The sequence below is a fragment of the Triturus cristatus genome, chromosome 9 (assembly GCF_964204655.1).
Source record: "Triturus cristatus chromosome 9, aTriCri1.1, whole genome shotgun sequence".
NCBI lineage: Eukaryota > Metazoa > Chordata > Amphibia > Caudata > Salamandridae > Triturus > Triturus cristatus.
Genome location: NC_140592.1, coordinates 169,791,992 through 169,805,928, shown reverse-complemented (window position 1 = coordinate 169,805,928; position 13,937 = coordinate 169,791,992). Strand labels below are relative to the sequence as shown.

Below are 13,937 nucleotides of genomic sequence, written 5' to 3'. Positions count from 1 at the left end.
AAATCCTTTCCTTGCTGTAAGCCAGCTCTCCTTTTTACAGAGCTCCTGGCTGTTTTTGGACAGGACATTCCCCATACTTGTGGACTTTCTAAAAGCTATGGCTGGATTGTATGGCATCAGTTCACCTATCACAGGGTCATCTCTAACAAAATGCCAGTTACGTCTGACAATGTCTCTCAATTGCTTCTCCTGTTTTTTATATAATGCTCCAACTAACCAATGATACTTTATATGCACGATTTCCATGACAGTTGATTTACTCGCAAGACAGTGTCACTCGAAATGTCGCGCATAGAATGTCTCCTGGGGCAGACTGAAACCATAGAAATGTCACACATAAGTAATCTGAAAACTTGCCAGCTATGCTCTCCCCTAACAATAGACTGGGTAGGCGAAAGTCCCTTCTTCCATGTAGAACTGATATCTATGCAAATATGACATATCCAATGAAAATTCATTTGGAGCCAGCGTGTGAAATATATGTTACTCTTATCTATAGCTGTTCAACAGCTGTTAGCTTGAGTTCATTGTAAGCAGAGTTCGCGACTAAAAGGAACCAGAGCCTTTCCAATATGGCAGCTTAAAGTGGCCGCTTTCAGTCGTAGTCCTACTTTTAGCACAGCTGGTTCGTGGTACAGTCGCTGTTTGCTGACGCCGAGCTCCCGGTCCCCGGCGGTGTTGTTAGTGGGATGCTTGCCTGCTGGTGCTGACTCTGCTAGATCTTTGTTCCGTGATGTCCTTACGGGGGACTTCTGGGTTGGGGGAGCGGAGCCCCGAGGGCCAGGCACCGGCTCTGGCCCGAAGGCTGTCAGAGTTGCTTTCCTCCGAAGGAGACTCGCACTGTCTGCCCTGGGATCGCTTCTCTGCCTGGCTGCACAGTCTCTGTGTGGTGGGCTTCGACCTGGAGCTGGGCCAAACCGTGGAGGTGAGTAATGTTGTGAGAGTTTGTGTATTTTAAGTGTGCGCCTTGTCGGGGAGCTCTCTCGCCACTCCAGGTATCTGATAAATCTGTAGCTAAGCACCGTGTTGTTCCCATTCCTTTTGCGACAAGAACATTATCTCTCTGCCTCCCACAAAGTGCGTTCCCAGCCCGACGTGCCCTGTCACCAAGTTCACTCTTCACACTACTCCGTCATTCAATTCACGGTTTGCTGCCACCGTCCTCCCGTATCAATCGGTTCATTCCGTGCGGGGCTTTTTACACTTAACATCTGTTCTCACTAACTGCCTCTTGCTCCCCTTCCCTCCATTCGCTCTACTTAAACTCTATATTTTTTACTGTCTCGCTACTCACCTATCCATTCTCTCTACTCACTCAGCATTAAAATATGTCACAGATCCACGCTATACTTCTTAATAGAGCCGTTTTAAGGTATTTATTTGCCCACTGTTCTGTGGATTAGAAGCAGACCCATTGTTTGGATTCTCCGTTGGACCCCAAAACGTTAGTAGCTGACATTTAGCATTATGTATTAAGTGTGTTAAATCGTAGCTGGGACCGGACAGGCTTTTATTATTTCTTACGTTGATGCATACTTTGCATGTCAATAAATTCTGTGAGCTCTCGGTAAAATCTGAAAATGTTCTTTTTGAAAGATGCATGTACAGGCAAGGGCTGTTAACTGTTGGTGCTCATTGAACGTGTTAGGTCATCAATACTGGTCCCAAATTGAAGCAAGTAAGCTCTAATTTCTCCCATGATGTTCCAAGACATTTCTCAGTCAGAGAAAAATTGAATAAACGAGGCGGGAGAGTGCATTTCACGAAGTTTAAAGATATATTTCATCAAAAGATTCTTAAGATCTTCAAATGGCTTTCCGTCAACACCAGAGAACCATCACTCGAGCCCTAGTCATCAGCTGGCAGGACTACGGCATCGCACTCTACATAGGAATCTTTTCGCTCCTCCTGAAGAGACTGGATACTGTACAGAACTCAGCGGCCAGACTCATCCTCGACCTCCCTAAGCGAACCCACATCAGCCCCACCTCAAGAAGCTCCACTGGCTCCCATTTCAGAAGAGATGTCAATTCAAGATGCTGATCCAACCCTACACAACAAAGCCCAGCATACATCAACTACCGCCTGAACTTCCACCAACCCTCTAGACACCTGTGCTCTGCCTCCCACGCTCACACTCTCTACATCCGCCAAAGCAACAGTAGAGGATGCTCTTCATCCTACTTCGCTGTGAAGTCATGGAACAACTCCCACTTCACCTTTGGTCCTCATCCTCTCTGTTGGAATTTAGGAACGGACTCAAGACCTGGCTGTTCAACTGAACCCTCCTAGCTCTTCAATGTGCAATTTTTTTTTAAACTGTCTTTTTAATACTTTTGCATTCTCTTTGCTGTAATGGGTGTAACAGAGGGAACACAGTGAATCCCCAAACTGCACCTCTTTCTTTCCTGCACTCTCCACGTTGTTCAATGATGCTTCAACACCCCAGAGCAGGAAGCGCTCACAGTCATCTTTGCTCCATATGCCCACTCTTCCCACCCACACTTTTTAGTTAGACCGCTAAGATTTTGCCGCTGCAAACTTGTACAGCGAGACTGAATTTCTCATCCACACTGATCAAGTTTTGTCAACCACATCATGAAGGACACTAAGCTTTCCAGATATTGGACAGGTTGACCTGTCTGATATGGGCAAAGCTTTGCGAAGTTCCAGATTTTCATTTTCCCTGAACTATGCAAATCTTTTCTGTACATTAGGGTACATAGTTCAATGTAATTTAAGATAGTTTTAACACTAATCAAACAAAACCATAATTGAACAAGCATTTGCAATGCAATAGGTCTCGCATTTGCAAGAGTTTAGCATAGTAAATGTAAATGACAATGCCTTTTTATTTCTGTGTTGATTTTTAAAACATACATAAAAGACATTGTCATTTACAATGCCAAAAGCTTAAACTCTCGCAAATGTGACACCTATTGCATTGCAAATGCTTGTTTTGGTTATATTGTGTTTTCATTATTATGACTTCTGTGTGGTGTTGCGATTGTTCATTTTTTTCATGAATGCTGTGCACCAAACACTTTTATAGCAGAAGCGCATTAAATACATGTGAACTTGAGAGTATGAAAATGCATGCATGTGAATACAATGCAGAGGGGATAGAACTGAAAGTAAAGATACACGGGAAACTTGGGGAGCATTAAAAGAGATCACAGAATATGTGGAAAGTGAGTCAAGGGTTGACTATTTTGAGGCAATTCAGCATATATACGATTACTAACATAAAGGGAACAACAATAAAATGTAATCTAACAAAAGCTTGGAGGAAATGTTTTGCAGAGTTAAAAAAAATATGGAAAATGGTAGTTTGGGCGTTCTTTTATACAATTAAAAGCTGCAGTTGCAATTTGTTCACTAAAAGTAATAGAAGAATCAAAACGAAACCCAGCTGGGTTGGTGGGCACAACAGTGCAGAAAACCTTTTTAAAAATGTTCGTTTTATTGTTGTAAGGGGGTAATGTTGTTCTTCAGAGCTCTGTTGCATATTAACAGCTGAAAGACCTGCGTAAAGTTCAGTCAGCGAAGGAGATTACAGATGAGGGTAATCAATAATAAAGGCTGAATTGAAACCGAAATAAGATCTCATATAAGGGAGGAATGGTTTGTTGAGTAAAAATAAACTTACTTCGAACTACAAAGAAACCCATAGGATGAACTGTTGAAGTTGATGTTACAAAATCCAGAAGGACCCGCCCTTTAAAATAAAATGAGCCCAGAATAGTGTTGGGAAAGTTGTCACCATATTAACAGGGTCAAAAGCAGTGGACCGTATCTAAGTATTCAAATGCAGCAACATGTTTACTTGTTATTATTGAATGAAAACGGAGGTGGTGATTAGGAATGTGTCTTTCTCATGCCCACTAATGCAGCCAGATTGAAAATGGGCGGGGATGAAAGTATATTGTTAGTCTGCAGAAAGCAAGAGAGTGAACAATTCTTCCCAATATCGTTGAATGGAAAGGCATAAAAGAAATGGGGCAATAATTTGACATGAGGAATGAGACCAAAGTTTTGTTTTCTTCCAAATAAGAGAATGAATGTCTCTTCAAAGAAATAGAGATAATTAAAGATAAGATGGCAATGAAGAAGTGAATTTTATACGCATACAGGGCAACCCTGGTTCACTAAGGAACCTGGGTGTTTATTATGATTTTTCCTCAGTTTACGGGAATCCTCATTTTCTCACTGATTTGAGTGACTTTGGAATGAGGTTTTAAATAATGTGATATGTTGCTCATGGTTGTCCTTATGCGGATGTCAAAACGCATTACTAGGGAAAAATCATGATGTGCCTTTGAATGCCTCTTGTGTTTTGATTTTTTTGCCAAATCACATTGAGAAATTGTACCTTTTTAATTTACGTATATGAAAAACATAGTCATCCAGCTCCTGCCTTATTTTACACTATATTTTTTTACTGCTCTACCACTGAACGCTTTCTCTTTCCACTGCTTGACAAATAACCGTACGCTTACCACAACCTTGATTGGTCTATTACTTGAATATTATACATATTTAGTTGTTGGACTTTAATATGTAAATTAGTGCGTTTGGGAACCCATTCTGCGTTTTAGTACACTTGATGACTTAATTTGCAACTATAGTCGATGACCTGTACACTACCACTGTCCTGTAAACCATTGTTCTGTTAGGATGAGTAAGTGAAGCAGGCACACTATACTGTCTGAAGAGCATGCGGTGGTATAGTTGGATTGGATCAAGTAAAAATAAACGGTTTCTACAGTTGCTGAATTGAGCCAGTGTCAGTGGTTCCTTGTTTGGCTTAACTGTATGTGTTTTTTTTTTTTTTTTAATTCTGAATGTTTCTTTTGCAAGCAACTCTTAACACCGCTGCTATGCCGTTAATGTGACAGTACCCGTACTCCTTAGTTTTCACTGTAAATAGTGCCTTACAATTTTGCTAAAATTAATACATGGAGAAAAGTGGCTTGGCCTGTTTTCGGCACATATCCAAACCCTAACCCTTAGTTGTTCTTGACTCCATGTATTTTGTGTCCATGGGCAATATACAGCACTTAGCAAATGCCATTAATCATGTAAACTCTTCCGATTGTCTGTTAAATATTGTGATTATACCTTTTCAAATTGAAAAAATGATTGATGATTAGCACATAATAAAGCTCTAGAATATGGGTTAACTAAATAATCTTTAAGCGGGAGTTCTAATTCTGGCTTGAATTTATTGTGTGATCCAGGGCAACTGCTAGATATCAGCATGGGGTAAAATGATTGGATTTGATTTTTGGTTTTGTAAAGCACACCAATACCTGTAGGTATCCTGGCGCTGAAATCTGTAAATTACTAAGCACAGAGATTGAGAAAGGTGGGTTTTTACAATTTTACGAAATCTGCGATTATTAGGTTTGGGACCGACCACAAGAGGAAGGCTGTTCCAGACTTGAGCAGTGATTACAGTAGACACAACTCCTCTAAGGTGAGATTCATGATACCCTGGAATACTGACCAAATGAGAAGCTGAAGAAGGAAGCAATCAGAGTGGATAATACCTAGAAAACCTCAGAGATAAGTAGTTCTTAAGTGTAGCCGAAAAGATAGTCTTATGACAGAAATTGAATGCCTTCAAGGCTTTTGTGAACTGGAAGCCAATGAAGACTTGAGATGCATTGAAACACTAATACTTTTAGGGATATTTGATACAAGTGTAGCGGCCACATTGTGGGTGAACTGTGGCTTGCAAAGCAGATAGGAGATGAGAACAACAAACTAAACATTACAATAGTCCAATTAGCTCATAATCAAGGACTGTCTCACAGGCAATTTTGAGTCTTAGATGACTCCCAATTTGTGAACTGTGACAATATGCATATTTTCATCCTGTGTTTTTGGGTCCTTTTTATTATTCTCCATTCCAGCAACTAAAACTTGTAATGGCCTGATTTAGGTGCTGGGATACTGGCTGGAACCCTAAAATCCTGCCCCTGGCACCCTCTCATTTAAATCCGTTCACCTCATATTGAGGGCCCACTTTGGCATTTATGCACACCAAAACAGCACGTCCACAGATACTCATGGACATAAACAGAAACCCTTGTAAAAGGCATGTATTGAAATAACTTGTCAACTTCTTTGGAGCCCCTGTATTTTAGATTTTACCTACAGACAACTTTTACTATATATTGTTGAAGAGACCTATTGTTTACAACCCAATAGACTACAATAAATTACTGCCCATTTGTTCCACAAAGTCAAAACCCTCCCTCTTGCCTCACTTCTTTAATTTTGTTTTCATTATTTTTGCTAGGGCTACTATTAAAACGCTTGCTTGGCTCTTTTTGCTTGGAATTCCACTGTATGCTTTAGTTACTTAAAACTGCTGTGCACCATCTTGGGATGATATATATCCTTGCCCTTTCTTTTGTGTGTGCCCAACATTTTGAGGTCCTGAACTTGTCTTGAGATATGGAGAGGCACATCAAGCAAGCTATCATTATGGTCAGACGCCTGTCCCTGTCTGGGGTACAGCGTTCAATATGTGGTTGCACCATACTGTATTTTGGAGTGATCAGTAATCTGACTAAACCCTTTTATCTGTCACTGAAAAGAGGCCTGCTGGCCTCATATGTAATATTCCAGTGTAAGAGTATGACCAGAACTTTTCACTTGTGTGTAGTTCTCATGTGTATGCAAGTGTTTGTGGGTGAGCCCGAGTAGTGAAGCCAGTAGGATCCATTTTAGATGCCCCTGGCCTAGCATAGCTCAAGATGATGCGTGAGGACTGTTCTCCCAGAAAGTGGAAATGTTTTCCTGCTTTTTTGCAGCTGGAGGGAGGAGATCCAGACACTGTAGTGAGCAGGGCCGGACTGGGAAACGAAACCGGCCCTGGCAAACAGCTTGGCCGACCCTCCTTGGGGTGAGAAGGGGGTGCAGTCGAGCTGTTTGATACTGCCGATTTCGGCGGTTTTTGTTACAGGGGACCGATATTGCTGGCCGCCGGTAACAAAAACGGCCCCCCAGGGCCTAAAGCCGTGCCCCTCCCTGGCAGCCTACCAGGTATATGCCCGGTGCCCGCAACGGCCAATCTGGCCCGGGTAGTGAGGAGAATGAAGATAGTGCCTCTTTAAGAAATTCCATGATGCCTTTTGGACAGCAAAGAGCTGCTGATTCGTTTTCCTGAGCACTGCCAATTGGTGGATGGTATAAGTTGAGGTTGAGACTGAAGTTCTTTTGTATGGGGGTGAGTAACGATCTAGGTCAGGCATGACCTTTTGTCTGTTCTTGATTAATGCTTCAGGTGTGAGTTATGACAGCAAGGTGCAGAAATCATAAACCTTCTTGTGTTGTGCTACCTGTTGTAAGAAGCATCATTCACCACAAAAGCTGTGTCTGAAGAGCTGCCTGAGGGAGACACTCAAAAGAAGAACCAACCCAGAACAGTTCTGAAATTTAAGATAGTGGCTCCATATCCCCTGTCTGGAAAATGATAATAAAACTGCAACCCAAGCCTACCCACTTTGGTATAGGGTTACATTCTTTTTTTTTTTTTTTTTTTTTTTTTTTTTAAAAGACCTTTATTTCAAAGTTACACAGTACACAGCTCAGAGCCTACAACCCTACGGGCCGGCCGCGAAGGTTATACTCTTACAGGTAGTCTGATCACACAGCCCTGTGCCGTCAACCCGGGGGTACGGCGGCGTTAAAGGATGCGAGTGTATCCTGTTGTAGAGGAGGAAGTTGTAGGTCTCGCTTTCTTTTTTAACACCACTATACATCATGAGCATAGTGCCCCAACAGGCGCAAAGATACCTAGCAGTCAAACTCCCCCCTCCCCCCCCAAACTACGGTCAACACTCAGGGCCCCGTCTGTATTGCACGTCCCGGTGGTGTATCTCCGCGTCTTTCTCTGAGCACTCGGAGCAACAAGAGCAGCAGGAGTTTGCCCATCCCCGGGGTCCTCCTGTGCGACGGAAGGAGGCTCACAAATGCCCCCCCTGTAATCATTCCACTTGGACCACACTTCGACCCACTTACGTGGGCACCCTCTAGCCACGTAAACAGTCTTTTCCTGCAGCATGCACCAGTCCATATCAGTGTTCCAATCTGACAGCTTAGGTGGAGTAGGACTTCCCCAGAGCCTGGCTATGTTTCTCTTCGCTACCACCTGCCCGAGCGTCACCCAGAGTCTCCCTTTCGGTGGCAGGTCTGTTGGCTCCCATATATTGAGGAGGCACCTCTTAGCCTCCGGGCGGATTTCCACCTCCCACACCTCCTCCATGCACCGCACCACCCTTCGCCAGTACCTCTGAATCTTGGGGCAGCCCCACAACACATGGAAGAAGGTACCCGTGCCACCACATCCCCTCCTACAGAGTACCATGTCTGCCCTCCCCATCGAGTGGAGTCTCTTGCAGGAGATGTAGACCCTGTGTAAGATCTTCAGTTGGATAAGTCGCAGTCGGGCTGATATCGCGACCTCGCGGGGGGAAGCCAGGGCGTATAGCCACACCTCGTCATCTATCTCCAGCCCTTCGGCAACCCATTTTTCTCTAAGGGGAATGAGCGTATCGGGGGGGTTATTGATTAGTTTTTTTGTAAGTGAGGGATATGGCGTGCTCCGTGAGGTGCCCATCAAGCAATCTATCTTCAAGCGGGGAGGCTTGTGGCAGTTTGGTCTCAGGTGGGATATTGGCCTGTAGGGAGTGACGCACCTGCAAATATCTAAAGTATTCGGTTTGCGCCAGCTCATACGCGTCTCGCATTTGGGCAAACGTGCGGACCCCCGTAGGGCCCCAGATGTCCTTAATTTGGGAGATGCCGATCAAGTCCCAGTTGCGGAACCCCTTGGTGCGCCCCAGGTTGCCCAATATTTCAGAGGCCCAGAGTGGCGTGGCCAGCGTGAGGACTCCCGACCAACCGAGCTTCTTCTGAGCGATGCGCCAGATCTGTACCGAGTGGAGTGTAGGTCCCGTGAGTCGACGAATACCGCGTCTTGAATAAAGAGCTATTTCATAGTTCCCCCCTGGGAGCAACCATCTGTCCATACCGTAGGCTGGATCGTTACCGTCTCCATACGTCCCTTGGTTGATCGCGGATAAGTGGGCTGCCCAGTAATGGTATAGGGTTACATTCTTCATGACCAAGGAAGAGTGCGCTCTACAGAGTACTTAAAGGAATGCTGGGGAACCAAGGCTAGTGTGTGCTTGGCAGCCAGTCTCTCAGAGGTGAGGGGAAATTACTTTAATCTGCACTGCAGGATTTGGTGATCTACCTGACATGCGTAGTAGCCTGCCTGTCTACCTGCTGAGAGAGGAAAGGGTTGTATATCCCTGGGGTGGGGTCTGTCCAACAGGATCTACCAGATCTTTCATCACTGGTGCTGGGTGGTAAATGTTACAATTGCTGTCCCTATACTCATCTGTCCTGATCATTGTTAAGCATGATCAGGGCTTCTAATTGCTTTTGCCTCGTCGGGACTGCACCTGCCATAATCTTCGCTTGGCCCAATCAGGGCTAAAACAGCCATCAGCAAAGATGGAGCTGCTCCTGCTGGGATCTTTGCATCGGCCAGAACATGGATGCTTCTACTGTTCTCTCCCCAGGCAGGGCCCACAACACTCCTGCTGTTCAAAGAGACTGCTGCAACTAGTACCGCACCTGTGACAGTCACTGCATGGCAGAACTAAACCGGGCAGGTGTGCGGAGAGATGTGGCCCATGTCTGGCCCACCCTGCGATCTTGGGATATCCTCGTTCACTGGGCCCCTGAGCACAGGAGGACAGAGAGGCTGCCAGAACTCCTCGAAAGGAGGAGGTGACTGTCAGTCACCTGCCTACTGTACCACAAAGTGGGTCAGAACAATTGTGAGCGGAGTGTGCATTTCCCTGTGAGGAAAAGGACTACGCCTGATTCATATTTTTACCTATCTACCAAAAGGTGAGGGGCAACTAGAGAAGTCACCCAGGAAGGGTTAGCAAGAAGGATCAGAGGAGTACCACTAAGGGGAGGATTGCACCCGGGGAGACTGCCTGGTGGAATATGTTGGATTATATAGTATTTTGTAGTGCTTTGTGCTGCCTTATTTTTCTAAACAGAAGGGCATTGGGCTGGACATTTGGTATTGTGACTGTTGGTTGATTGTTGAGTGCGGAGCTTGGGCACCCACCCACTCTACCTCCATGAGAAGCCTGTGACTTCTTGCCCCTGCTCCCCAGAGAGTCATTTGCGTAAGGGTTGTACATGGCCCAGTTTTCATAACTATTGTCGGGCGGGTCCCAGGACACCTGTATTAAATTACCTCAACCACCATCTTAGAGGCCTAGTACCCCCTGTCTACCCTAAGCCCCCCCCCCCCCTCACCCCCGAAGAGTGTCTGACACTTTTCAATATGAAAATCACAAACTATTGATGTCAATGCTTGCAAATGGGGATCTTTAAAGAAGGTTAGTAAGGGAGAGTTGCTCTTTTTTGAGGTGGGTTTGGGAGATTTTCCATGGTTTCCAATTCCTCTAGGCCTTATTGGAAATGGACCTATTTAAGACTTTCCTTTTAGGGTAATTAAGTGATTTTGTGGCATAATTATACCTAGAAAGGGAACCTGGTTAGTGTGGTCAAGAGTTGTACCATTTTTTCTTTGGGGAAAATAATAGGTATGGGTGCTTAACTGGTTGTGGAAATATGCCCTCTTTTCTCTCTCCTACTTGCTAAAGCTGTGGAAACGTGTGTAGAAACCTTAGAGTTATAATGCCTGGAATAATCCTGCGCGGTGTTAAAACTGAGAATAATATCGAAAGGTTTGGATGGCTTTCGGTGTTAAGAAAATCGGTATGTGCCTGTTGCATTATAGCGCCATTATTATATATTAAACATTACATTTTATTAAGAAGCTCAGAGTAGGCGTTGGATGCCCACTTCTTTTTAGGCAGATGTGCACAACTGGGCAGGCGAAATGCCGTCACTCGCAGTGCAAGAGTCAGTGGCTAAAGAGGGCTGACTCATTGCTCTATGCTGAGGTGAGTGAAGCATTATGTAAGTGACAGTTGTAGCTAACCATTGGCTGACCCAAAACCACACTAGGTGCGTGTACATGTATATATTTTTTATTACATGATTCTAACTAGACAATTTAAACTCTGTCTAGGCAAGGCCTAAAAAAAAACAAGACTACCTTCAGTTTACTGTGTCAAATTGTAGCACATTAATGCTTTTATTTTCTGCCCTCACGAAATAGACAAATTTTACTGCGTTCAATTTATTAAAAAGAAATGTATATTCCGCGCTGTCACGTCACAAATTGGACATGCTAGTTTTGCTCCATTACTTATTTATTCAAGACTTTTTCAAATATCAGCGTGCCCATATTTTTTAACACTGAAAAATAGATACATTTAACTGAAGATGAGATAGTTATAGGATGTTGGTAGTGCAAAGCTAAAATTCTGCTTACCGTGCTAGCTTATTGGAATCTAAAAATAGCATCCTCTGTAGAATTCTGCCTTTGGTGCTAAGAGCTTTACCCCTGCTGACTAGAGGGAAATGTGACCCTGCCCTGGCGATCTGGAATGCACACACCCCTTTCTTCCCTTTCGCCACCAGTAGTCTTGTTTCTTCTGCGCGCCCCTCGAAGGATTACACACATTCTTTGGCTTTTAGCGCGTTGCGAGGCGCCTTTCTGCCACCGGTAGCATATTGCAGCTGCAGCAGTAAAGGCTGTGCGTTCCACGCGGGTGTTCCTTTATGAGCAGGGAGACCACCTTACGGAATGACCTACACTTGCATTTTACAACGTGGTCGCTATGCAGAGCATTTCTGGTTTTTGTCAAAGCACCGTTAGTGACGTTTTAAGATGTGCAGAAATGACCGATGTTGATTCTTGTCACCTGTCATTGTAAAACGCCATCAGTGGCACAAAAAAAAGTTCTGAAAAATGAACAGCTTATTACATGGTGAGTGAAATCAAAACTCGTGATAAACTTGTTCAGTGTTCCTACAGTGCATTCCTCGGCGAATTCCACGCGTCGCATGTCTGCTGGCGGTGCTAGTGACCCTCTGCCAAGATTGGCCTGCTGTACACGGTTTGTGAAAACTCGGATGTTTCTTCTAGGAGACCGGATGTTTGCTTTGGCTAGAACGAGCCTAAGTTTTTTTTTAATATGTTGTACTTTTTGCTTTCTTTTATAAACCTATCATAACAACATCGCACCTATTACGTTTTAATGCCTTACATCAGCGTTTCGTTGGCATATTACATCCTTTAGTGTTCATCTTCAATATTTGCAGTATTAGTATTTGATTTATTTACACCGTCAGGTTCCAAATAAACCCCATTCTTATTCATGTAATGTGCGTTGTATCTAGAAAGCCGCCAGCTGTTTTCATTGTTCGCTATTAGACTCTGAGGTGTACCTTGTTAGATGCAAGAATTATGCGACCGCATAGGAAGCCCTATTGCCTCCATTAAAGCCAATGCTAACCTCTTTTTTTTTTAAAGCATCCCTATTCAATCTAATCTGGCTTGCATAGAGCGGAAATGTTAATTTTGAACCACCTTTACCATAGTGTTAGGGTACCAGCTCTAAGAAGCCCCTCTTATGTGCTAAAAATGTTGACTGTAAAAAGCTTTTTATCCTTCTCCAGTTTAGGTCCAAATTAAAACGAAAATGGCCGTCCAATAGTCGCTTTAATTCCTCGGGTAGCTGCAACGTCACTGCTTGCTTTGGTCTGTCCTTGGTGTATGCAGCTCCTTTCGACCTTCCTCCTGGGTGGTTCAAAGGCCTTCGGCAGTGGCAATGACCGAATTTGCGCTTAAATTATGTGAACTTGCTCTACCTTGGCCTCTGTACTTTTATTCAGCCAACTAGAACTGTTTTAGAGTTTAAAGTGACAGCCTTTTGACTTAGCCATATGCTAATTACCACGAGGTGGAAATCTTCTAGAAGTCCATTACTGACTATATGGCAGGAAGATGTGATACAATGGGGCAGTGCCGAAAGTGCGGCAATTAGAAGGGAAGAGGAAAGGGGTTTACAGAAACACCCTATTTCTATGGACTGGGACATCATGATGGAAAACTTTAAACAGCTAGACTTCGTACCTGCACCTAACAGCCCCACACAATAGTCACGATTCCATTATACAAAAGCAGTATAGAGCAAACACTGATATGTAGATAATACTAACCGGCCAAAAACATACTAGAAATGGCAGACTAGGAGGGTGGGGGGGTTGTTCTAAAAGTTAAAATGTTAAGGTTTATAATTGAAACGTACTACATGCAGCTACTCCGGGTGTACAAATGCATTTCTAGTTGTGAACATCCAAGTTATGGTCACAGGGGCAGATTTATGTCCACCAATTAACTGCAATTGAATTGTTTGATTAACATGCTATCTTGTCTTGTATACAATGAGAAGGACATCAAAAAGGAAACAAGCATTGGCATAGCCAATAGGTCTCGCCTTTGGGACCTTATAAGTGTTTAGCCATGCAACAGTTGCATAACTAAATACTTATAAGGTCCTAAAAGCGAGACCTTATGGCTATGCCAAGCGGCTGTGCGGCCGTGAAAGTGATCACGATCAAACATCAAAGCGACCATGCGGCCGCGAAAGTAATCGCGGCGCGCACGCCCGCGCACATGCACTGTAGCTCTAGGCTGGCCTGGTAGCACTTTTTGGAGCCCTCTCAAAAAGTCTTGCCAGACCAGCGCATGCGCTGGGTCAGGCGAGACCTAAAAAGCAGTGTATATTACAGTTATTTCAGTGCAATGTCATTCCAGCTACCAATAAAGTGTTTAAAAAAACCCGCTCCCCTCCATCCTCAGTGTTGTCATCAATAATGCCATTTCAGATTTTGCAATGATGTTATCACGACCTCACCAGGGCCAATTCATAATGATACATTGGATGAGGATTATTTTCAGATGATGTGGAGGAAGT

At 44.0% G+C, this 13,937-nt stretch overlaps 1 protein-coding gene across 1 annotated transcript in view; it reads left to right on the top strand.

The window, feature by feature from the left end:
- Nucleotides 1–621: 621 nt before the first annotated feature.
- Nucleotides 622–13,937, top strand: part of DENND6A (DENN domain containing 6A) — a 252,677-nt gene continuing 239,361 nt past the window's right edge. The window contains exon 1 of the mRNA XM_085624672.1: nucleotides 622–925. Coding sequence (XP_085480798.1) covers nucleotides 734–925 — 192 coding nt within the window. The 5' untranslated portion in view covers nucleotides 622–733. The remainder of the gene's footprint in view (nucleotides 926–13,937) is intronic.